Source organism: Squalius cephalus (assembly GCF_949319135.1).
Source record: "Squalius cephalus genome assembly, chromosome: 24".
NCBI lineage: Eukaryota > Metazoa > Chordata > Actinopteri > Cypriniformes > Leuciscidae > Squalius > Squalius cephalus.
In genome coordinates, this window is record NC_137145.1 from 5,576,070 (window position 1) to 5,600,178 (window position 24,109).

The window sequence follows — 24,109 nt, forward strand, 5'->3', positions numbered from 1 at the left end:
ATCGCAATTAATGACAATTAATCGATTTGACAGCAATGTATTTAACATTTTATATATTTATATATTTCACATTTTATTCCTAAAAACATGCTGGCTGTTGACCGTATTTTCTGATGTATGGAGTGATAAAAAAGAGATATCCAAAATACTCTCTTTAAAAAAAACTCTTAAATGTCAACAAAATGAAACCAGAATTTTGAACCCTGCTCCAATGTTCAGATTTCTGTGGAGGACGTTTATGCAAATGTGTGCATATTTAATTAGATCATTCCTAATTTGCGTATTTAAACATAGAATTTCTGCAAACTTGTAATAGAAGACCATTGCAATGTGAGCCAAAGCCAGATCTCTCTAATCTGGCGCTAAGCGGACAGCATCATCCTGGACTCACATGGCCCACGGCTGTTCACGCACTGTGCTCCGTGAGGAACCGTGGGTTCAGGATATGGGAATGTAGCGGGGCGTCTGGGAGCTGGTCTCGTTCCGTGGTACGACTAACCTCCACAGCTCGTGTGCTCTCATTGAGAAAGACAGACGCTGTCTCCTCTTTGTCCTTGGGAAGTTTTGAGGCGAGCCGTAAGGGTGGGGTGGAGAGTGACTTGTCCCCATTCCGGCACTGATTGATACAGTCTCTTGGCGGCCACTGCTCTGAGCCACAAGTTCCCTTGATAGACACCAAAGAGATGCAGGAGTCCTTTCCATGAGATACAGCTGGGGGGAAAGCTGGCAGAACGTATGTTCTTGAACATTTTGAGCATGTTTTGAAGGCCACTGGGGATGAGGTTAGTTGATTGGCAGTGTTTGCTAAAGCAAATATCACTATTACTATTGCTCATACTTGAATAAAACCCTAACCTTAAATGGTTAGTTCACCCAAAAATGAAAATTCTGTCAGTAATTACTCACCCTTATGTCTTTCTAAACCTTTAAGTCTTTCATTCATCTTCAGAACACAAATTAAGATCTTTTAGATTAAATCTGAGAGCTTTCTGAACCACCCATACACAACTGACTTTGACGCTTCAAAAAGTTCATAAAGAGATCATAAAAACTAATCCATATGAATTGAGTGGTTTAGTCCAAATTTTCTGAAGAGTCTCAATATGAACAGATTTAATTTAGTCTTTTATTCAAGATCTTGACCAAAAATGTTTGCACCTCTTGAAGTAAATTACATCACAACATTTATTTCCATCAAGAGGTGCATCAATTTTTGGTCAAGATCTTGAATTGTCAATGCAAGAGTCCAGCACTGTGTAAAGTCTCCTCCAGCACATCCCAAAGACTTTCAATGAATTTAAGCTCTGGACTCAGAGGAGAAGATTCATGTGTGAAAATGATTCTTCATGATCCTCACAACCATTCTTTCACAATCTGAGCCTGATGAATCTTGACATTGTCATCCTGGAATATGGCCATGATGTGTCTCATACATGGTTGTTTAAGAAATGAAAAGCTACACACTCCATCAATGAGGGTTAGAAGAACTGTTGCCAAGCATATAACATGCTAGAAACATTAATCACTGAAATAATGATCCAATCATTGACTCTTAAGCATTCGCCTATTGAAATCCAAACAGCGACTTTGTTGTTGTTGTTTTTGGCCGGGCAGTGTATCATGCTTTTGAAATGTGATATATAAGAGGTGGTGGTTTGCTATCAAACCCTGATAGTAATGGTATAACTTGCATTTTATCACAGCAAACCTACTCAGCCACTTCAGAACGTTGATATTAGTTGGTACTTCCCATTTTCATTGCATTGTGAAGCGGTTTATGGGAAGAGGCATCTTTTATTGTTTCTACTCAGTGATGTCACTTCCTTATGAGGCAGTCTGCAAAGTTTTCCTGTCATTATGTCCATTTGTGCGAGCTGCTGGGGGTTGTTTGCGAAGAGCCTCTTCCTTCTTCGAGTCAGAGTCAGCTGTCTGACACTACTGGTCTGCCAAGAGCTCGGAGGATGTGCTTCGACGTGCTCCAACAAGTTCCTCTGCTGCCTGGCACATCTTCAGGCTTTCAGATGCCCTGAAAGATGGTGATAATGAAGTTGTACTGGCTCCAATCTCAATCGTGTTAACTGACATTAGCCAAGATACGCCAGAGGCTGCATTTTAAATGCTAGTTTGAGGATTTTCTTTTGTTTATTTCTGCCTTTTTAATGTCTTTATTAGTGGCGCTTGCTAAGGCAAGCTTCACTATTACAATTGCTCATACTTTTGATATCCCCTAACAACTTTAAGTACAATACTTTAAGCTCATTTCACATTGCTGCACCTCAAATCATGCAACTTCATTAGAAAAGGTGTGCAATGAGCTGTGTTTAAGGCCTGTTCACACCAAGAACGATATCTATAAAGATAACTATATGCATAAACAATATTGTTCTGTTTATTAGAAGCGCACACTGCAGTTTTGTCGTCTTCTGCTTTAAATGCTCAAGCTCTTTAAATCAAGATGGATTCTGATTGGCTGTCAATGTTTTTAGCATTCATCAGCTGGAAAAAAACCCATGATGATTCCAATGATTGTTCCTCTCTGTCGTTCTCATTATAGTCGTGGACTTCCCTATTCTCATTCATTGTAGTTATTGTTTTAGTTTTTGTACTTGGTTTGAACAGGCCTTTAGGGATCAAAATATCATGAAAACTTTTTAAAACTACCAAAGAGAGTAAAGTATGATCTAGAACACTCTAATAACCACTTAGCAACATGCTAAAAAAGTAAAAACACATTAGCATTGTGAAAGTGAGTTATGAATGTGCAAGCACCAGTCACTTTTTCTTCAGATAATGTAAAAATCTTGTTGATTGGTGTTCTAGTGATGGAATTAATGTAAAATGTGATTTTGAGTCTGCGAGGTTTGCGATGCATTGGGGTGAGCGCGTGCGCTAACCGCTAATCTGCTGCTCTGAGGCCTTTTTTAATAACACATTTTCATTGACTGTACAGTTACATACAGGATTGGTTGCCCTTTTACCACAGCTAATTTGCAAAGGCTTTGCTAGGAGGCCTTTCTGCCCTTCTCTGGAAGTTGTCCTGGGTCTAATGGCCCCTCAGGAGACTGTCTCAGTCATATCTAGGCGTTATCTCAGCGCTGTTTTATTTCGGTGGCACCATGCCGCTCTTCACAGGGTGAGGAGATATCTGTCCTCCCCTGCTACCCTCGGGAGAAGCAGAGAGCAGATTAACAAAGTGACTTAATGTTGCACATTACTCTCTGGAGATCCCTGCTCCTGGTTTCGTGGCACTGGGCCGCCCCCCCTCCTACTCAAGTAACACAGCAGCTCCTCCTACGCCTGTCTCTCTCTCTCTCCGTCTTTATCTTTCCATCACATGGGTAAACACACTAGCATCTCTGACCTCTAAGCCATTTTGCCTCGACATGTCCAGTTCCTGTGGGGTTTTTTCCCAGTGCGTGTTCACAATTTCACCATGTTTACCTGGCAATTACCTCTTTAAAAAAATCATCTTTCAGCTTTCGTCCGATATTGGAATCAGAATATGTTATTTTTTTCATCATTTCATTTCCTTTCATTATTTCATTTTATTACATTTGACATTTTCTTTAAAAAATGTAAGATTTTTCAATATTGATATCCATCTGATTAATTATTGCCATTGGTCTGATACTGGAAGCAGATTATGTTAGGAATATTTATTATTATATATATATTTTTATATTATATATACATTATATCTAATACAACTATTTTAAATACACTTATTTTATTCATTAGATTTATTTATTTAGTCAACTCCATTTTTTATAATTGTAGTTTACAAATCTGGTTATTGGCCATAGTTTAAAAATAACTTGGATACTTGATTGTGATTGATTATTTGCTCAAATATGGCTACTTAACTGCATAAAAGACTTCAAACAAGTCAAACAAGACACAATGTATAATGTATAAGACGCTGATCTTGAAATGAAACCGCTACGCATAAGCAGACTGATCAGTTAGTTGGACATCAGCGGCCCTGTGGCTAAAGGGAAATCTTTGAGTCCGGGTTTAATGGATTACATGTCCTGAAAAGCTTAGTTACGTAAGGTGTTGCTCACTGAGTGACCGTCCATCATGCTGTAAGCTAAATTGGATAAGGTAGATGTAGATCTTGAGTACAATGGTGTTTTTGCACAAATCCATAAAAGTCCAAATGAAATAGTGTTTTATTGGACTTTGAATGCAGTTTTTACCTCTGCCAAAAGACACTCAGTATTTGATCTCGCTGTCTTGAATTTACTGTAAGTTTCCATTTTTGTTGGCGTACTCTCTTGTCTGAGCGGAGCTTGCCGAGGCTTTTATCGTTTGGTATGCTTTTCAAATTCAAATGAAAAGCTGTCACAACATTCCTGTAACTTCCTCTTCTGATGTATCATCTGATTTTTCCATCTCTCCTCCACAAATCCTTCACATCTCTCTGGCTTTTATCAGTCGACTTGAAGCATAATCAAAAGGTCACATATTGAAGCATGCATTGCCAAGTTGTTGACCATGTTTAAGTCATGAGAAGCAGATCTCTGCTTCTGATTTTCAGTTTCGATGCCGGCCACGTGTTTTTCCGTCCCTCTTGTTGTGAGTGTGTTTTCCGTCCCTCTCCCTCCCCAAAGCTCACTGCTTTATCTCATTTGCATTGTGGGTTGCCCTTGAGTTTTATTTCCTCTTGTACAAGTTGCTCTGGTCTTCAACCAGGCACTTGTGCTCTCTGAGGTCAGAGGACATTGCAGGGCTCATGCCAATCTGTATCAGTGATGAAAACCTATGCTATTTATAAGTAATGGTGCTTCCTAAACTACTTATTATTGCACATACACTTTTCTAAGAGACCATAATACATTTATCAAGTAAACCACCTAGAAACAACCCAGAACACCCCAGAAACCACATGGCAACACCATAGCAACTACCTACTTTCTCTGTCATTATGGCAGCGAGTTTTGCACATGCGAACATCACTTAAATTTATTATGTAGTTACTTAAAAAAAAAAAAAAATCAACTAAATGTGAAAATCCTCTCAAATTATGTTTAAGCAATATTTTAATACATTTTAATGTATATCTAAGCAAAAACATCACTAAATTGTTTAAAACAATATGAAAAATGATATGCCAATGGTATGAACAAAACTCAAGATGTAATCTCTGAAACCAAATCTTATTATTTAAAAATTTTTTAGTTCCTAAGTACATTTGCTTAAAATATAATAACATGTAATCAATTTAAAATATTTCATATTTTATTATTTAATAAAATAATATTTATTATTTGGACACTCATATTTGCTCAATTTTGTTCAGACCAAATAAAAACAGCTATTTATTATTATTTCATTTGCATGAAAGCAAAACATCATTACATTTTTCCTTAAAACAATATGGCAAAACAATATGCCAATGGTGTAAGAAAAAACTTTCTGAAGTACATTTATTTATACAGTCAAAAGTTTGGAAACCTTACTATTTTTAATGTTTTTAAAAGAAGTCTCATATGCTCATCAAGCCTGCATTTATTTGATCAAAAAAATACAGAAAAAGTGAAATATTATTACATTTTGAAAGAATGGTTTTCTATTTCAATATACTTTAAAACATCATTTATTTCTGTGATACGAACCTGAATTTTTATCAGCTATTACTTCAGTCTTCAGTGTCACATGATGAATATATACAGTATATATACCAAAAATTTGTTTCGTTTCTTCCCCCATGCGAGCACTGAATGATATCAACGTCTGTCTGATCAAATCTGTATCTCTTTCTCTACCTTGTCTGTTCAGGAACGGATGCCGGAGTCTTTGAAATAAGAGGAACAAGCGAAGAGGAAAGACTGCGTTGAGGATCGGACAGAGACAGTGAGAGAGGAAGGAAGACAAGTGTGTACAATACTTTTGGAATAGGAAGGAATACCAGGCCGAAATAATGGGGAGGAAAAAGATTCAGATTGCACGGATAATGGACGAACGCAACAGACAGGTAAAAGAGATGTTATCTGGAAGGAAAGAATGGAGATGTGACGCTCATTTCACAGAAATGCAATAAATCTGTAGTTCATGCTCTCTCACACAGACACACACACACACACACACACACACACACACTCAAGGAAGTGCCAGCAGCTTCTGATGACGGCGTCACAAGACACTCACAAACTGGATTCTCACCTCGGACTGCATGGCTGCTGTAGTTTTCCCCATGTGTGTTGCGTGTGTGTGTGTGAATGTGAAATATAATTGTCCTAAATCATCATAATTGCCGTTTTTAATGCTTCTTTAATTGCCGTTTTAAATGCATTGCTCTTGCATTAGATGATAAGATGTGTAGAGTGTGAATAATTGAGGTTTGTAATGGAGTGGAGGAAACCGTGCCTCCACCACGGGTGTATCATTCACCACAACGAGAGTTTCCAGCTTATTACTCACCCGGGCAATTAGACAGGATCTGTAGCCACATCTGACAACACTTATGAAGCACACCAACCTCTTACCTTCCTGATTCAACCAGTATGTCTTGTCTTGATGGAATAGGGGTTTTGACTTTGGGTTCACGTGCTTTATTTCACTCAGAACTTCATAAATAAGGTTTTTAGTATTACTTTTTTTTGTATATATCCCAACCGCATAAAAGCTGGGCATGTGTTGTGGATGAACTCTAGCGCAGGGCCAACCGTGAGATCATGATTTGGAGCGGGAACTATTCAATTTCATGGCTAACACTGATAGCTGCAGGTCATACCAGCAGAGCGCTAGCTCTTAATGAGCTAATAACCGTCAGAATTGAAGTGTGAACTTAGTTAAACTCAAGTTGGATTTTGAATGGGAATGGCAGGAAGATTCAATACAGAAATTCAATACAGGTTCAAGTTCTTGAATCTTTCTAAACTTTTATCCTCACAAACAAGGCTTTGTCTAGCCAGCATTCAGAGTTTGTCTTGAAGATTTGCTTTTTGAGTTAAAAATATACATTTTCTGCATCCTGTTTGCTACCTCAATCCAGACTTTAATTCAAAAGGCAATCTCAATTTAATACAGAATGGCTATATTAGGTAAAAGCTTTGAACCGATCAACTCAGATCTACACTCACTACCGTTCAAAAGCTTGGGGTTGGTAAGATTATAAAAAGATTTTGAAAGTCTTTAATGCTCACCAAAGCTGCATTTATTTGATCAAAAATAATGTTATAGTGATGCAAAAGATTTCTATATCAAACAAATGCTGTTCTTTTGAATGTTTTATTCATAAAATAAAAAATCCTGGAAAAAATAGATCAGTTTCCTCAAAAATATTGAGCAGCACAACTGTTTTCAACATTGATAATCATACGAAATGTTTCTTGATCAGCAAACCAGGAATTTTTCAGGATTCAGGATTTTTGAGGAAACTGTGATAACATTTTTTATTTTGTAGAAAAAAAAGAAACCAAAATTCTGACCTGAAGGACCTATAATGTAACGTCAAAAACTTTAGCCAACTCAGAAACTCAAAAATAAATAAAGAAATAAGAACATCCATTCAAGAACCGTTATTTTTAAGTGTCCATGACTGAATAAATTGTGTATTTTTCTCAGAGGTTTTATCAGTAGAGCGCTTTAATAATAATAATAAAAAAGGTTACGTGTTCAGCCTGTTGCTTTACTTGTTGTCCTTTGCTTCTGAACAATGCTTTAGTGTTCAAGTGGACAACAGCTCAGGGCTCAGGATAAATGGCTGTCATCTATACCCCCACCCCCTCCCCCCCCGTCTCCACCCCCTTCAGTGACCAGCATAAGGCCGGAAACCGAGGCAAAGCCATTGTGCAGGGGAAGCCATTGGACCCTTCCTGTTATGACAGGAAATGCACTCAAATGTGCTTCCTGACCCCAGTGCAGTGGCACGATTAGCCCCCTCCACGCCCACCCTTTCCCGTGTGGTGGAGCTCTGAGGGGATGTTCTGTGCGAGACGTCTTACCCCGCAGTAGATTCTACGAAATAAACCTGAATTATTCTTTACCAGGGCAGCATGTTCATATAAGGTTAGCTTCTGCCTCAAAGTGCACTTTACCAACAGAAAGCATGTAGGAAAATGTAAAAAAAACCAAGTCTTTGTGACTCAGACATCTAAGGTAAATCAAGACAGGCTGAACATGGCGCTGAATGCATGCAGCACGTGAAAGGCGAGCGTATGTGTGTGTGGGGGCGTCTCAGTGAGCATGTGTAAGACATCTGTCGCTCCCGGTGCATGTGCATGTGTGTGTGAGAGAGCGTAATCTAAATCATGTGGAGGTGAGAGCATCAGCGTGCTGAGCTGTAGGAGTGAGAAGATCACCCTGCTGGAGTTTGTTTGTGACAGGGCGCATGACGTCCGAACTCACGCACAGGGATCAGGAACACACAAACACACCACCATCACCATGTGGATTAGGGCCTTCTCTCTTTGACAGAAATTAGATTAAATGGAGAACAAATAGTGTCCTGCTTCTCAGATTTGTTAGAAAAAGACCCCAGCTATCTCACACATGTCTCATGTAGAGTTTAGGCAAATGACCTGAGCTATTTAATCATTGTGGATTTTTTTGTATTTATACTTTGTGTCTATTTGGTATTTCTATTTCTCTTGAGGAATTTTGAAAGAAACATTTTAGACAAATAGCTCTGGCTCAACCTGTAAAGCATGGTGCTAGCAACACCAAATTCATGGGTTTGATTCCCGGGGAATACATGAACTGATAAAGTGTATTCCTATGCAAAGTAAGTAGTAATTTGGATAAAAGGCATATGCCAAAAAATGCATCTAAATGAGACAAGGTTGATACCTAAATGAGACATAATTGCATAATTGGGAATTCCAATGAGCCATTTGAGTCATAAAAGAGAATCCTCTGAGAAATGCATTTATCTGTGTCCTATTTAGTTTTAAGAGAAGAAAATTGATACTTCCTTGAGACATAATTGAGAACCTCTTGAGATATTAAAAAGAGCAGTCTCTGAGCAGTACACTATTACTGTATGTCAGCAATTGTCTAATTTGATTCTTCATTCATTCTTCCTCAGGAGAATCTGCTACTTATGAGAGACATAAATGAGAACTCCATTAAGGTTCCTAAGCTTTCAAAGAGCCAACTCTTAGCAATAACATTTCCTTTCTATCTTGTTTTGATGCCAGAATTTAATAATCCAGAGTTTGAATATTTCAGTCAGATGCCCAAGAGAGTTCTTTTGAGTTTTGTGCGGCTGTTTCTCGCTGAATTTCATTCTCATCACAGATGGAGAGTTTGTTCTGTGAGGGTTTAAATGGTGTCTTTGGGAAATTGTCCTTTCCAAATGGAATGTGTGCAACGCTGCCGGCGTGCCTAGGTGATGCTGGGTCATCATTAGCCAAAGCAATCCGATGAACCCTGCCACCCAGGGGCTGTCAATTTGTGAAGCGTGCTGGGCAGAATTTCACCTTGAACTCCCCAGTCTAAATTTAGCATGGCACGTAGAGCTCTGATAGCTCTCTAACCAGAGTACCCTGTCAAACAGTTTGGTTTTGGATGGATGGGACCCTGTACACTCAAGCAATAAGTTTCACTTTGATGGGGCCTTTTACGCAAGTCATACAAATGTTAATGAAATGAATTGCAAATACAAGTCAATGAAGTTCATATTTTATTCAGGGCTTTCGATTTAACTCATTAATTACATTAATTAGTCAAGGGGGAAAATAACGCGTTAAAATTATTAGCGCATTTATATCCTCCCCTCTCCGGACATATGTAGTTCATCTTACATTTCATACAGTTTATTGGTGACGAGTTGAAGCAGGGCAACAACTCACTGCGTGATGGAGCCTATAGAATGAATGCCCCTAAAATTCAAGATGTCAGGGCAAAAATACCCCTGTACTAGTTTTTGTCTCATATTTATCATGATATATTTAAGCAATATCACACGGGTGCTGTTTTTGTCCCGAATAGAAAATATTACCTATGTCTCCGAGCAACACACAAAGGTGTTTGATTTCTGAATGAATCCGCGTTTTGAGCGAATCAATCAAATTAACTAATGATTCATAAAGAGAGCCATTTACTTCATTCCTGAAAGAATCAAATGACTCAATGACTTACTCATTTCGAAATTTACCGCCACCTACTGCCAGTTTTAATTTCTTATTTAAAGTATATTTTCATTTGAAAATTTTAAACGCTTGACAGCCCTAATTTTATTGTATCGGTTCACAAGTTGTGGGGAAGTAAGTGTTTGAAAGTTATGAGCATTGCTTGGACGGAAATGCTAATTACTTTGCTGCTGAAAAGATCTGCTGTCTGGTGAATCTGATGAGGGATAAGCTAGTTAATAAGTCTGTTGAGGACTTCATGCTGGTAACAATCTCTGTTGGTTGACATCAAACTGTCTATCAAGGTTGTAAACCATTATGCAATCATTGCCGAACAAGTAGACTAATACGTCATGTCTATGTCATTGAACGAGAGGTATCAAATCTATCCCAGTGTAACCCTCTCCTTGTTCTTTTGTTTATCAGGTTACGTTTACAAAGAGGAAGTTTGGACTTATGAAGAAGGCCTACGAGCTGAGCGTTCTGTGCGACTGTGAGATCGCCCTCATCATCTTCAACAGCACTAATAAACTGTTCCAGTACGCCAGCACCGACATGGACAAAGTTCTGCTTAAATACACTGAGTACAATGAGCCCCATGAGAGTCGGACGAATTCGGACATCGTGGAGGTGAGTTCCCCTTGGCAGCATGCACAATTTAGACATCCCAATCAAGTGTTTGCCAAATAAATTCAGTATTATTTGAATCATCAAGCATCAAGAAAGTTTGCTCTGTTTTCGACCGGCAGTTATTTTCTGAAGAGTGAGCAAGTGATGGGATTTGACACCTGGCCCGTGTTTTGCTGGTGATTTGTTAGGGAACATGTTGTAATAGTCCTTGCAAAAGATGTTTGGCACATGCCGTTGCAGTCTGTAAGAACAGATCAGGCTGAGCTAAAGGACAGGGACGAGGACTTTACTGTATCTCGTCAGGACCACGTTACGCAACAGGTTTAGGAGGACACGGCAGGTGCCACTGGCCAAACCAGGTGCTCTATGCAGAGACTTAAGATCTTGCTTGCTCATCACCGCCACATTTTGTGACACGTGAGCTCCTGAAAAGGTCACGGGGCACACGTGGGGTTGCTTTAGGTAAGGGTTTCCTTGTCCACCAATTTAAGACTTCAGCGTCTTCTGCTGAAATCATGACTGAAAGACCAAAGAGCAACTGTGAAACTGCTCTCAGCTCTTCCAAAACCACCTGTCAAGCCTGAGTTTGGGAAGAGAGAACTTGAAGGTTCCCACCCCACATGCATGAAAGGCCATGGCGCTCCCAGTGGGAACAGTGGGAAAAATATTTCCCCTGGAAAAGTCCCTTTTCCAGTAAAAACACCCGATTGATTTGCGTAGAGCCCTGGTGGTGCCACACAAACAAACTCTTCTCTTACTAAGTACGGGATGAAGAAAAACCCGCTGTAAGGATGAGGAATAACAGTATAGATGCTGAAAGGGGCGTTTATAAGAGCTCAATTGCAGTGAAGGATCTCTTTATCTCTGTGCGTTCGAGCATGAGCCGGTTATTGTTTCACAACTCACTTCACTTGCACATAACAAGCTGCAAATTCAAACTCTATTATTATACTTTGACTGTTCAGTCTAGTGTAACATTGTTCGACGGGCCATTTGCAACTTTGACACATGCATTACAAGCAAGGCCCTGGGGTCAGACTTAGCTGGGATTCTGCTGGTTTTTTATGAGGCTGAGAGGGAAAACAGCATGGCTTGCCTCATGAGAGGAGAAACATCACGTCTCCACGAGGCAAATCTCATGGACACCCTGCCAAGCCAGTAAGGAGCCAGGATAATCCCATTTCCTCGATTAGTGTAATCTGAAAATGCTCCTTTTAATCCTAAAAACTGACAGCGTGCACTATAACCCCATGTCGTCCCCCGCGAAACGCATGTTTTCCAGACCCCACACCTTAGAGTTCGCGCTCTGCTGAGAATTGTCAATGAGACCGTTGGCGCAAGGAAGGAAAATGTTAATTATTTCCAAAGGTCGTGCTGTTAATGGCTACATGGCCGGCTAATGAGATTGAGCAAAGCTCTGTGCGTATGGTAGTTGACCTCTTGTGTTTGGTCTTGTGCTAGAAGGCATTGGAGGTGACAACCTTCCCCTCCTCCAATTTCACCCACACAAACCTCAGAGAAAACACGCCTCCAGCGCTTGGCACATCAATGACTTTAAATGTAACGAAGAAAACATAGTCAACCTACTTTTATAAACTGGCTCCATTTCAGGCACATTTGCCTCCAACATTTTTCTACTCTCCTAATTTAGATAATTTGTCTTCATGTAGTTGCATGCCAATGCATTCTTAAGCACTGCTTTTTTGCATGCTCGGTTCACTCACTGTTCTCCAGGTGAAAAGGATTGTCTAAAGTCATTGCTGCACAATCTAGTGTGCAATCTTTGATCAAATGATGATTAGAGGTGTTTTTATGTGATTGCTTGCTGCAGCAATGGTTCTCTGGTGTATTTAGAGTTGTTGGTTGCATGCACGCACGATGGCTCTTGATCTTCGGTTGAACCTTGATGACGATTGACAGATTAAATCCGTGAATCAGATTTGAAAGGCTTATACTACTCTGTATTAACACTGTCACATTGCAGTCACAACATCAAGAGGATGCCAGGAACTAGAGCTTACCTGCCATTGCAGCCCATTTCTGATCAACAATTTGATTAAATATGCATGTGTATATATTTATAGAATTATTGAATTATTATAAATATGAATAGTATTACAAATAAAAGTAATGATAAAAATGTATATAAATCTGTGCCACACTCCATCCCTTTAGGAATTTTTCCAAAAGAGAGACATCTTTGTTTTGCATTCCTTCACCCCTCCTTTTTCACAAACGGTTTAACATGAGTATACTGCTTCACTTAGTAACAGCGTGTTGTATTTTGCGCTTTTGGCCTGAGACTCGTGGTTATTTATAAGATGGAGGACTTTCGCATTCTTTACCCCGCTGCCCCTTTTCCGTCCTCTGTCCTGGGCAGAAAGAGGCTAAAGTTCTCATAGCGTTGGAAATAAGGAGCAGACGCCCAACTTGTGTGCCAGACCTCCTCCCCATTCCAACCCTTTGTGTTTTTACATGGTCCTTCCCCATTAAATGCCTGAAAACCGGTAGTTACCTAAAAATAGAAAGCAGCACAGCTAAAAATAGCTCCGGCCCGGCAGTCGTGCCAAGGAAAATGGAGAAGAATAGGAGTGGAGTGCCGGAGAGAGAGAGGACAACCACGCTTGTTTTTCCCCCCACTCAATTTTCTCTCTGAGAAAAACTGACCACAGACAGATGCGTACTTCACTAACGCTTACATCAAACTTGTTAGGGTGGGATTTTCATACTTTTAAGAGAGGAAATGAAGAGTTCATTTGATTACGTGACTTGTCGTGGTATGCTCCTCTACACTTCCCAGACGCTTTCTGTCGGCTCATATCTGCCATCTGTTCAGCTATGTAAACTTGAAAACACGGTGTGAAATTCGAGCGTGCAGTGAACTCAGCCCACATTTGGGTCATTGTTCTGATCCGCTCATGCTTAGAGTTTGAAATGCAGTATTTACTGCCCTGTTTTCTTCATCCTCGATTGAACGACATCAGAGGGCGGTTTTACATTCCACGATTAATCTGAACCTTGTTGCGTGAGTCAGGTTTTCCAAGACCCAACGGCGAGCCAGCGCAGCACAAAACAGTTTGCTTTTACCAGGACTCTATTCTTTCTGAGAGTGCTAATTGTTAGCCGGCAACAATAATGTTTTTGAAGCCTATTTCCAGATTTGCTGCCCTCGATAAGGAGTTCATAAAGACAAAAGCTGTTAATTGATGGTGAGAGAGGAATGCTTTATTTCTTTATGGTATTGCAACCGATTGTAGATGCCGTGGCAAGTCGAGTCGGGCCATTATCGTGGCATGCTACATGTCAAATACAGTTCAGTTTGGTGACTATGAATGATTGGGGCCCACAAGAGCCCATTATTGGGCTACAGTAAAGGGCTTTGTGTTCTAAAGGGCTTGATCAGTCATAATTTAACATGAATAACCATACTGTCCTCTATAGATGCGGCAATGGAAAAAGCTTGCTGAGTGGTCACATGACAAGGAATGTAAAGTGATGACATGCTTGTGTGTGATTATTTACAGAAAGGCCAAAGAGGGAATTCTTTCAAATTCATAAATGTGGGCCTGCTTTGGCCCGGTTCTCCCAGGAATGATCCTGGTGAGGAATTCTTGCCCCGCGTCAGCTGCGAAGCATGAGAAGTCGGGAGGTGTCGTTTCCGAAGCCACCCAAGAACACCAGGGAGAATAGGACGTTCCCTTTTTTTTCAAGCCCAACTCGGTTTCGGGACACTCTTCCGCTTCCTTGCGGTTGGATTGGATATCCATTGGGTCGGTCACTGTCGTAATTATGCTCTCGAGTGCGTTTAATACCAAACACACGGCGCTCAACTCGTGGCAGTGAAAGAGAGGGCCTTTGATTCGTTATTATAGGGTACTGAGAGCATCAAAGGAGGTAAATTACCCAGAAGTCCCCAGTGTGGCATTTTCCAAACGTTGCCCAGCTGCTGTGGTCGGAGCAGCTGGTGGAAAGAGCGCTGGAGGAGGGCCAGACAGTGCCACGCATTGGCCATGCGACCTGCCGCAGGAACGGGGGCGTCCCTACTGGCAAACTTGTACGTCTCTAATAGGATTCCACTTCTTTTACGGTCGGAATCAGTACGGCTTTCGTTTTTCCACACAGATCCATCTGCTTTCAATAAACCAAGCTTGATCTACCAGTGTTTCGGCAACACAAATCCAGTCTTATTTGGATACTTTCTGTGCCTTTCGTACTGACAATTTGCCATTTCCTTTCGCTTCAACATGCTTTTGTGTTACAGTAACTGCGGCTGCACTTGTCTGTGCAGTGTTGTGCTGCCAGTTTGTGAGTCACTGCGTAAATCAACAACTTTCCACACAGGCAAACATGACACACACACACATGCTCATCTGAAGAGGTGGAATAAGTTCTTAGTCGAATATCCCTTCTGACACACGAGACAATAAGACATTTCCTTGAACCGAGCTGCCTTTTTGTGGTCACATGCTCTCAGTTTGATTGCTTTTTTCTGGGCGTCTTGGATGTGGTCTGTGTTTATGTAGACGGGCAAAATGCAGTGCCACCTTGGTGTGTGTGCATGTTCCTTAAAGGGAAGACAAGTCACACATGAGGTCTCTTCAATGTTTCGATTGTTTCTCCTAGACAGCAACGTGGCTAGAGATTTTCCTACTTCTCATGTCGTTCAGCTCTATACTCTTACTGTTTTTTAACGAATCTCACTTGTTTAAATTTGTAATACTCCTAAAGAAACATCTGATACTTAAATGAGACCTGACAACTTATGAGCAATACACTCTTTGTCAAGAATTCTCTCATTTGTCTCTACACAGTAAAAAATTATATATGATCAATAGGTTATGACAACATATTGTTTTACATTGCTTTAACTCATCAAAATAAGTTAAGCAATTTTCAACTTTCTTTATGTTAAAAGTCAGTTTAATGTAATTTCATTTGAAATTATTTAAACATCCAATTTGATTGTACTCAAAAATGTAAGGCAGTAATTTTGTTTTTTTATTTCTCCTTAGGCATTTTAGGAGAAAAATCTGATTCTTAAATGAGACACAAGAACTCCTGAACTAAGAAACAATAACCTCCAGTATGAGTGATACACTCTGACTTTGCCAAGAATCATTTCATTTGTAAAAAATATATATTTTAAAATATTTTAAATACTTTTATATTTTTATGTGTATTATATATACATTACAAATATACATTATATTTGAATATATCATATACAATTTTATAAGAAACATCTGAGACAATGTTAATAACAAAGTACACGTACTGGGATTATTAACGTTAGATTAAACTGGGAAGGGACATGGCACTTGCATATTGTTGTCCTATTGTTAGTTTAACTGCTTCTATTGTTCTCATTTGTAAGTCGCTTTGGATAAAAGCATCTGCTAAATGAATAAATGTAATTTTCTTATTTATCTTTAGGCATTTGAGGAGATACATCTGAGATGAAGTTGATGCTTAAATGAAACATAATTGAGAAAGCCATAGTCTCCTGAGTTATGAAGGAGCAACCTCTGAACAAAACACTCTTAAGTTGTTTCATTTGTTTATATTTTAATATATATCCTATACAGTTTTATAAGAAACATCTGAGACAATTAATAACATAATTAAGAACTCCTGTGCTATAAAAGAGCAACCGATGAGAAATATGTCAACAATATGTTAACAATTTTCTCATTCGTGTGTATTTTTATTTCTCGTGCATTCGAGGAGAAACATCAGCAGCAAAGCTGAGAGGAAATGTGAATGAGAACCCCATAAAGTCTCCCGAGCAATGATTGAGCAACCTATGAGTAATATAATTGTCCTCTGGGTTGGTGTGTGTGCCGTTTGACTCCCGTTCCTCAGACTTTGCCCTTGTTTAACGAGTCTCCTGACACAGTGGATTGTAATGAGCCTGGTTTGAGGTGAAGGGAGACCACCCATGTGGACCTCAGAAGAGGGTACACGGTGACAGTCAGTCAGTCGGTTCGTCAGCTGCTGGCAAACAAACAGCATCGGTCAGCTGTCTCCACACGTTACCACCTGCTAGTGCACGTACAACATCATTTCTCCGCTGAAGGTTACCGGATCGCTCGCTATATAGGACGCCGTGTCTACGTGCGGACGGACTGGGGCTGTGGATGCCGTGTGGGAGAGGGATGCAGCGCTGGTTTAATTAGGAGCAAGTCTCCATAGAGTTGAGAGGACTAGGAGCAGAAGGAGGCGCTGATGGCTGTGTCTCTCCTTTCTTCTCCTCTCTGCCCTCATGACAGCACGCTTCAACTTAAGGCATAGCTGAATTCATTTTTTCTTTACTTTACTTGAAGCGAATTAATCAACAAACATTTATAAAGGCAGGAGACATCAATCTGGCTGTTTGCTTTCAAAGCTCAGGAGGTTTTTCAGGAGAAGTTTTATTTACATTGCATTGAAATGCAACAAAATGCCAGCATTTACATTCACATACAGACTCATTTTGGGTCTAAGAATCAATCAACTCTCAGATGTTTTTCCTTATAAGTCCTTTGGAAAAATTAAAATGGATATAAATTAGACTTTTTTTTTATGGCAATGGAATGCTGCTGTAATTCTGTTATGAATCTCACTTGGGGCATTTCGTAACACAACTAAATGCAAAAGTATATGAGTTTATATGCTCACTTAAGTCATGTTTTGGGTAACTTTGTCTCAGATGTTTCTCCTAAAGTTATTTTAAAGTTAAATTATGCATAAATGAGTGATGAGTTGGCATTCACTAAAATATAGAGATATAAAATTAATCTGGATGGTATATGCCAGATAATATGGTCTTGGGAGAAATTTATGACAAATTGATGAGTTCATATTGAGACTTGACTTATTTTGACAAAGCGCCATTTGAGTCGTTGCGGAGATCTTTTTGAGGAAACAGATGTGGTATTTTTCTGCAAAATCTGACTTAAAGGCATAGTTCACCCAAAAAACTCTGCGTCATGTCGTTCCAAAATGACATATTTAAATGTTAAATGTTCATGCCTTAAAATAGCTTGAATGTAATTCTACACCCTTGCCTCATTTAGTATACACGGTTCTATGAATATGCAAATTAGCCCCGCCTCCACTCACTCACTCACTCCAGCTCACACGTTGACGTGATTGGTTACAAGGTAGTTTGTGACGTCAGAAACACCAGCGATTTCAAAGACTTTTTGAGACTTGGTTTTTGAGTCTTTGGTTCACTGCAGTTTTAGAGGGAAAATACTCAGCGATGGTGTTGATTTATGAATTTGCACATGGTTTGTCTTAAAGCATATTAAAAACACCACATATAGACATATGAACAACATTAAATGCTTGATTTTCACCACAGGAGGACTTTTAACTAAAACTATTTAAAAAAATGAACTTGGCAATTAACTGATAAGTTTATCCACTAAAATTACTTACCGAATTACTAAATAAAAACTAAAACTGAACTAAAACTAACACTGAAAAATAAATATTTTATTTATTAATATAATTAAAAAACTATATTTAAAATACAAAAAGTAATAAAAATGTCAACAAAAAAAAAATAACTAAAATTAAAATGAAAGAAAAAAAACGAATTCAAAATACTAATAGAAACCGTATTAGTATATTAATAATATACACTGAAAGTCAATGGGGACCAATTGCTTTTTGGTTTTCAGTGTTCTTCAAATTATCTTTTGTGACATAAAATGTGTGTACATTTTCTTTTGTTGGGTGAACAACTATTTTAAGCAAATATCTTCACTTGTTCGTCATTTAATCTATAAAAAAATCGAGACATTAAAGTTCTGTCCCGCTCTCGTCGTTGTCCTGTCTTTGGTGTGTAATGAGCTAAACAGGAATGCTCGGCTGAACACGACCCTCCCCCTGTTGGTCTGGAGCGGTTCGTGCCAGTCTGAATGTTTAGTCTGCTGATGTCAGGCTTTGGGATCCAGCCGTGCTTCTAAAAGCACTGAGCTGGGTCGGACTGTGAGCTGGAGGTGTCAGCGACCCGCAGACGGCTGGTGTAGGGTTTCTGGGATGCTGCTGCTGGGTGGTACTAGGGCAAAAAATAGCCTTCTACGGCCATCCCCGGGGTTTGAGGCCGTGATTGGCTGCGGCCCCGGACCCTCCCCCTCCCCTTGAGCTGAGGAGATTTGTTGGACAGGTGCAAAGGCCCTGACAGGTGGAGATGTCTTGAATGAGTGGAATTGTTGTGGTCCAGCGATGTGGCCGCTTGCCGCTGAGACCCAGCAGAAAGATTAGCCAAGCCGCTCTATGTCACTTTAGATCAGTTTTTACCCTGAATCTAACTCACAAAAACACAGACGAAACACTCTGGAGGCTTCTTATTCTGACATGTGAAACATTTAAACCTAAAATCAAACATTCAGCTTCTGGCATGAGTAATAATAATAATAGAGTTGTTTTGCGTAACAAGCACCGCTAATGACAGCAAAGCTACTGTAATGTTTCATTCCATTTTAAGTCAAAGTTTGCTCAAACTAGACTCTCAGAGGCTTCAGATGAAAGGATCAGGCTCTTCAGAGGAATCAAAGGCTCGTGTTTCACAAGCAGGAAAAGCTTGATTTGTTTTCAAATGTAGCCCTCGTGTGGTCAAACAGGAAAATGCTCCATAATCATAAAGTGATATTCGGGATTGAATACAAGTTAAGCTCATTTAACAGCATCTGTGGAATGGTTACGTTTAATTATATATATATATTAGAGGTGTAACAATACCCACGTCACGATTCGATACATATCACGATACTGAACTCACAATGTGATATTATCGCGATACTCCAAGACATATGGCAAAAGGTTAACAAAAAATGTTCTGTTGATTAAATTTGGTATTACATTGTGGGTGTAAATGAATAGGCTTGGACTTGGTGCTTGTAACCCAATGCACGGGACAATGGTGACACCAGAATAAAAATATTCATGATTCTGAAAGTGAAAATACAGAATTATTTTCGATGAATATGCTTGCACTCTGTATACTATATACAGTATATTTAAAATAATCTACGCCACTTTTTACTTTTAACATAAGACATTTGGCATTATCAGGACTCACAAATATTCCCCCATTGCATTATTATACATTATATTCAACATAGCAGTTTAATGTAGTACTGACACTAAAACACTGAAACCTGAATTTTTTTTCTCACACCGTAATTTTAATACATATTGTCACTATCCACGATGCATATTATTGCATTTTTGTATTGCGATATTTTGTGACACAATATATTGTTACACCCCTAATATATATATAGTAATTTTCTGTGCACAGTATGCTTAATATATATCTTCACACGTTGACTGTAGCGTTTAAGTATTTTTGTGTATTTGTTTCAGACTCTGAGGAAGAAGGGTCTAAACGGCTGTGACAGTCCTGATATTGATGCTGAAGATTCAGGCCACAGTCCAGAATCTGAGGACAAATATCGCAAAATCAACGAGGACATTGACCTGATGATCAGCAGGCAGAGACTGTGTGTAAGTGCAGTAAATGTTTCAGATGTCCCATTTGGAATCTCAAAACAGCCAAACATTGGCAGATTAATCAACCTGTCTGATAATTCTCTAATTATGAATGAATGTAATGAATGTAAACATTTTACAAAATTGAATGATTTCCATGCATTTTGGTTTATAGGCCATCCCCCAGTCTAATTACGACATGCCCGTCTCAATCCCGGTGAGCAACCACAACAGCCTGATCTACAGCCACCCAGGAGCGTCCCTGAACCCCAACCTGCTGCCGCTGGCCCACCCCTCCCTCCAGAGGAACAGCATGTCCCCTGGAGTGACCCACCGGCCCCCGAGTGCAGGCAACACAGGTACTGACCCCGCACCGGGCTCTCCACTTTGCCAGGGACTCCGGACCGGAGTACAGTTTCAAATAATGTTCATTTACACATCATTAGAAAGCAGCTCTGCTGAGGACCACCAACAGCTCCACTGAGGCTATGAAAACACACCTCGCATGTATTCAAACACCGCATACAGATCATTACATACGCTCAAATATTTCTTTCAGCCATACTCAGCTGTGCCGGGCCGGGCCTATAATATAAACACTGTGTACTCAGCAGAACTCCTGAGGTTGTCCCAGAGCCCCCAAAAAAGTGTATGTCTCTATGGGAGTTTTGGCTGCTTATATAAAGGAACTCCCGGTTTTCTAGGGGCAAATAAAGATGACCATATTTTCCTTTTAACTCCCGTTCTTCCTTTTGAAAAGTTTGCGTTTGTGGCCTGGGTTTCATCAAGAGGAAGCTTGGTCAGTTTAGGATTTATCAAAACACATTATCCGTACTCTGAGCACATGTGTATGGGTGTTTCTTCAACTGTCGCAGGGATTGATTATTAAAAAAACATACTGATTTTAGATCTGAGGTAAATTTAGATCTTTGCATGAAAGAAAATGATTTGTTTTACCAGACCCAGACTATTAATATGAAAATGTGAAAATCCATCAATTTTTTTTTATTAAATTAAAATCTATATAAAAAAAATTCAAATGAGAAAAATATATTTTATTGGTTATATATATTTGTAATACATATTAGTGCTGTCAAATGTATTAATCGCGATTAATCGCATATATATAATATATAATCGTATATATATGTAGGCTATATAATATATATATATATATATATATATATATATATATATATATATATATATATATATATATATATATATAATGTGTATATATATATATATATATAACTATATATATATATATATAACTATATATATATATATATATATATATATATATAACTGTGCACACACACACACACACAGTATATATGCATGTGATTAAAATAGATGCAATTAATCAATTTGACAGTGTTAATATATATGTATATACCGGTATTTGTATATTTATGTAGTTTTAAATATATTTTCAAATCATATATTTTATTTTTAACTTAAAAACGAGTGAACTATAAAACTATTAAAATATAATAAAAAATATAATTTATTAAGTTAGTTCAATTATTTGAAACATATATGTCTATAATAACCTTAACAAAAAGTGTAACAAAATAAAAAAGATTTATAGTGATTTTTATACAAATATATATTGCATGTGTGTATATATATATGGAACACCCCCATCCCCTCCCCCCCCCCCCCTACCAAAAAAAAAAAAAAAAAAATATATATATATATATAGCCTATATATTTTATTTGTATTTTTTTCCATAAAATGTTTAATTTCTACTACTTTCATTTCCACCACGGACTGATTTAATATGTGGTGAAAATGACATTTGCTTCAGACACAAAAAAATTCTGAATTCTCCTGTGATGCACTTTATGTGCCATTGGATATTGTTAGTAGAAAAGTGCGACAGTGTGAAAAGTCTAATTTCTAAAGCGCCAAAAGAAACATCCAGATCTGTGCGTTCAGAATGTATATAGAAAGACAGAGAGGAAGCAATGGGAAGAAAAATGAACAAAGTGGTGGAGAAAGACAGTCTGTGGTGGCATACGTGTGGGAAGTGTAATCCTTCTGTGGGCTTGTTATTATTGTCTAAAAGATCTATTTTGTGCTCTGGTCAGAGTCCTTCAGACCGCAGCGTCTGTCCTGTCATTATCCTTGGCTCTCCTGGAACAATTTGCTTCGTATTACAGGAGCAAAACTAAATATGAGTCTTGGCATGGACCGCGACGTCTGAAACCGCGCAGACTTTTCAAAGGTTTTTCTTGGACGGTGACATCTTCTCCATAGGGCCGAACAGGGGTTTGTGGGTTCGGATAGACTTACAGACGGGAGGGTTTTTTTTTTTTTCATGCTGGCTTTCATGCATGTATCTTAATGAACGCTGGAATGTGTAACGGTCCGTCTGGAGGAGGCGGCAGTCAGGCGTGTTTGGAGTGTCAGTCTTGTTTAATGTCTTCTCTGTCCTATCCTCAGGTGGCCTTATGGGTCCAGACCTCAGCAGCGGAGTGGGCACCAGTGCAGGTAAGAGCGATGTACAGTATATTTACCATACGTGTATGTTTGCTGTCTCAATAGACAGACAGAGCCACTCGGTTTGATTCAAAGCTTCCTTGTGCTTGGCTAGTTCCTCCCCGGATATTTACCCAGCGCACCGCTGTAGGATGTTGCGGCGAAGCGCCTTAAATAGTATATTTAAAGAACCGTTTCATTAAAAAAAAACCGTCAACACCTCAGTTTGGAAACATAACGTGTTATATTCATAGAATGTCAAGATTTGAGGCTGCGATTCCACCACAAAGGGTCTAAAAAAGCCTAAATTATGTACCGTTTGTAGTTTCAAAGTCTGTGAACGCAGTTCATTCATGAGAAAGATTACAAGCCGCTAACGTTTGAGCCAATGCGTGCATGAAAGAGTGTTAGTGAAGCTCGAAGAAAATGGACTTTGCACATTGTCACGGTAGCGGGTTTAAACTCACTGGCTGTCAACACCATCACTGCTTTGGTGCAGAAGACTCAAACGGGAGCATAATGAAATGCAAATGTTGAAAGTGTGGATGACAGGAGGACAACATGATGAGTAGAAGTCTAAATTGACTTTTGAAGGTGGTTAACACCTCCAAATGTTCCTGGAAATGTAGGTCTTTAGGAGGAAATAACAAAGATATGATTATAAAACATCGGAGAAAATGTCAAAAAAGTAGCCTAAAGATGGCGGTGCTCTACATTTGACGACGTTTGCAATTTCTTTCTTCCATATAGGCCTATTCCATTTTTCCCATAGTTCTGTGGCGTTATTGTGACAGATGGCAACAATTTAGTGACAGCGTCTTCAAAAAGACCACAGAACTAATATTGTAGCTGACTTCTTAGAGAGCATGTGGAAACATAAAATATCCATGAAAAGACTTTTTTTATTTTAGACAGATTTATCAAAAACTGTGACAGCCGTCAGATTCACCTATTTATTTTAAGGTTCAGCTGACCTCTTCAAACAAGTAGCTCATAAGTTTTTTCAGACTATTTTTAAAGATTTTTTAATCTTTTTTTTCCCAAGTAGGGGAAACTTGGATATAGAAAGGATAATCCACAGCTAGCTGTGCTTTAAACTAATGTAATGCATGACTTGGGAGGCAGAGAACCACCCGACGAGAAGCGTTAAAGCTGTCACTGATGTTTGCAGTGCTAAATTTGATTGGAAGTGTTAAAATGATGTTAGATCTAGCATTCTGCCCACTTTGAATCAGACACAGAGATAAAGTAGTGCAGTAAGGTTACATTTATTTGATTGGATTATAACATTTTAATGAATTAGCCTATCGAGAGAGAGAGAGAGATGTGTGTGACTTACCTGTGTCTCTCTGTCTCTCTACTAGCAGTGAAGCTGTGAGTTGAATTACTTAAAAAAACAGCGACAATGCTGAGTAATATAATGCAGCGTTTC

General features: G+C 39.0%; 1 protein-coding gene across 2 annotated transcripts in view; it reads left to right on the plus strand.

Annotated features, from left to right (window-relative positions):
- mef2ca (myocyte enhancer factor 2ca) overlaps nucleotides 1-24,109 on the plus strand; it is a 44,197-nt gene that overhangs the window by 13,864 nt on the left and 6,224 nt on the right. For both annotated transcript variants that reach the window (XM_079860485.1, XM_079860486.1), the window contains 5 exons: nucleotides 5,782-5,977; nucleotides 10,503-10,706; nucleotides 20,064-20,204; nucleotides 20,365-20,548; nucleotides 22,642-22,689. In XM_079860485.1, the coding sequence (XP_079716611.1) occupies nucleotides 5,924-5,977; nucleotides 10,503-10,706; nucleotides 20,064-20,204; nucleotides 20,365-20,548; nucleotides 22,642-22,689 (631 nt within the window). In that variant the 5' untranslated portion in view covers nucleotides 5,782-5,923. The remainder of the gene's footprint in view (nucleotides 1-5,781; nucleotides 5,978-10,502; nucleotides 10,707-20,063; nucleotides 20,205-20,364; nucleotides 20,549-22,641; nucleotides 22,690-24,109) is intronic.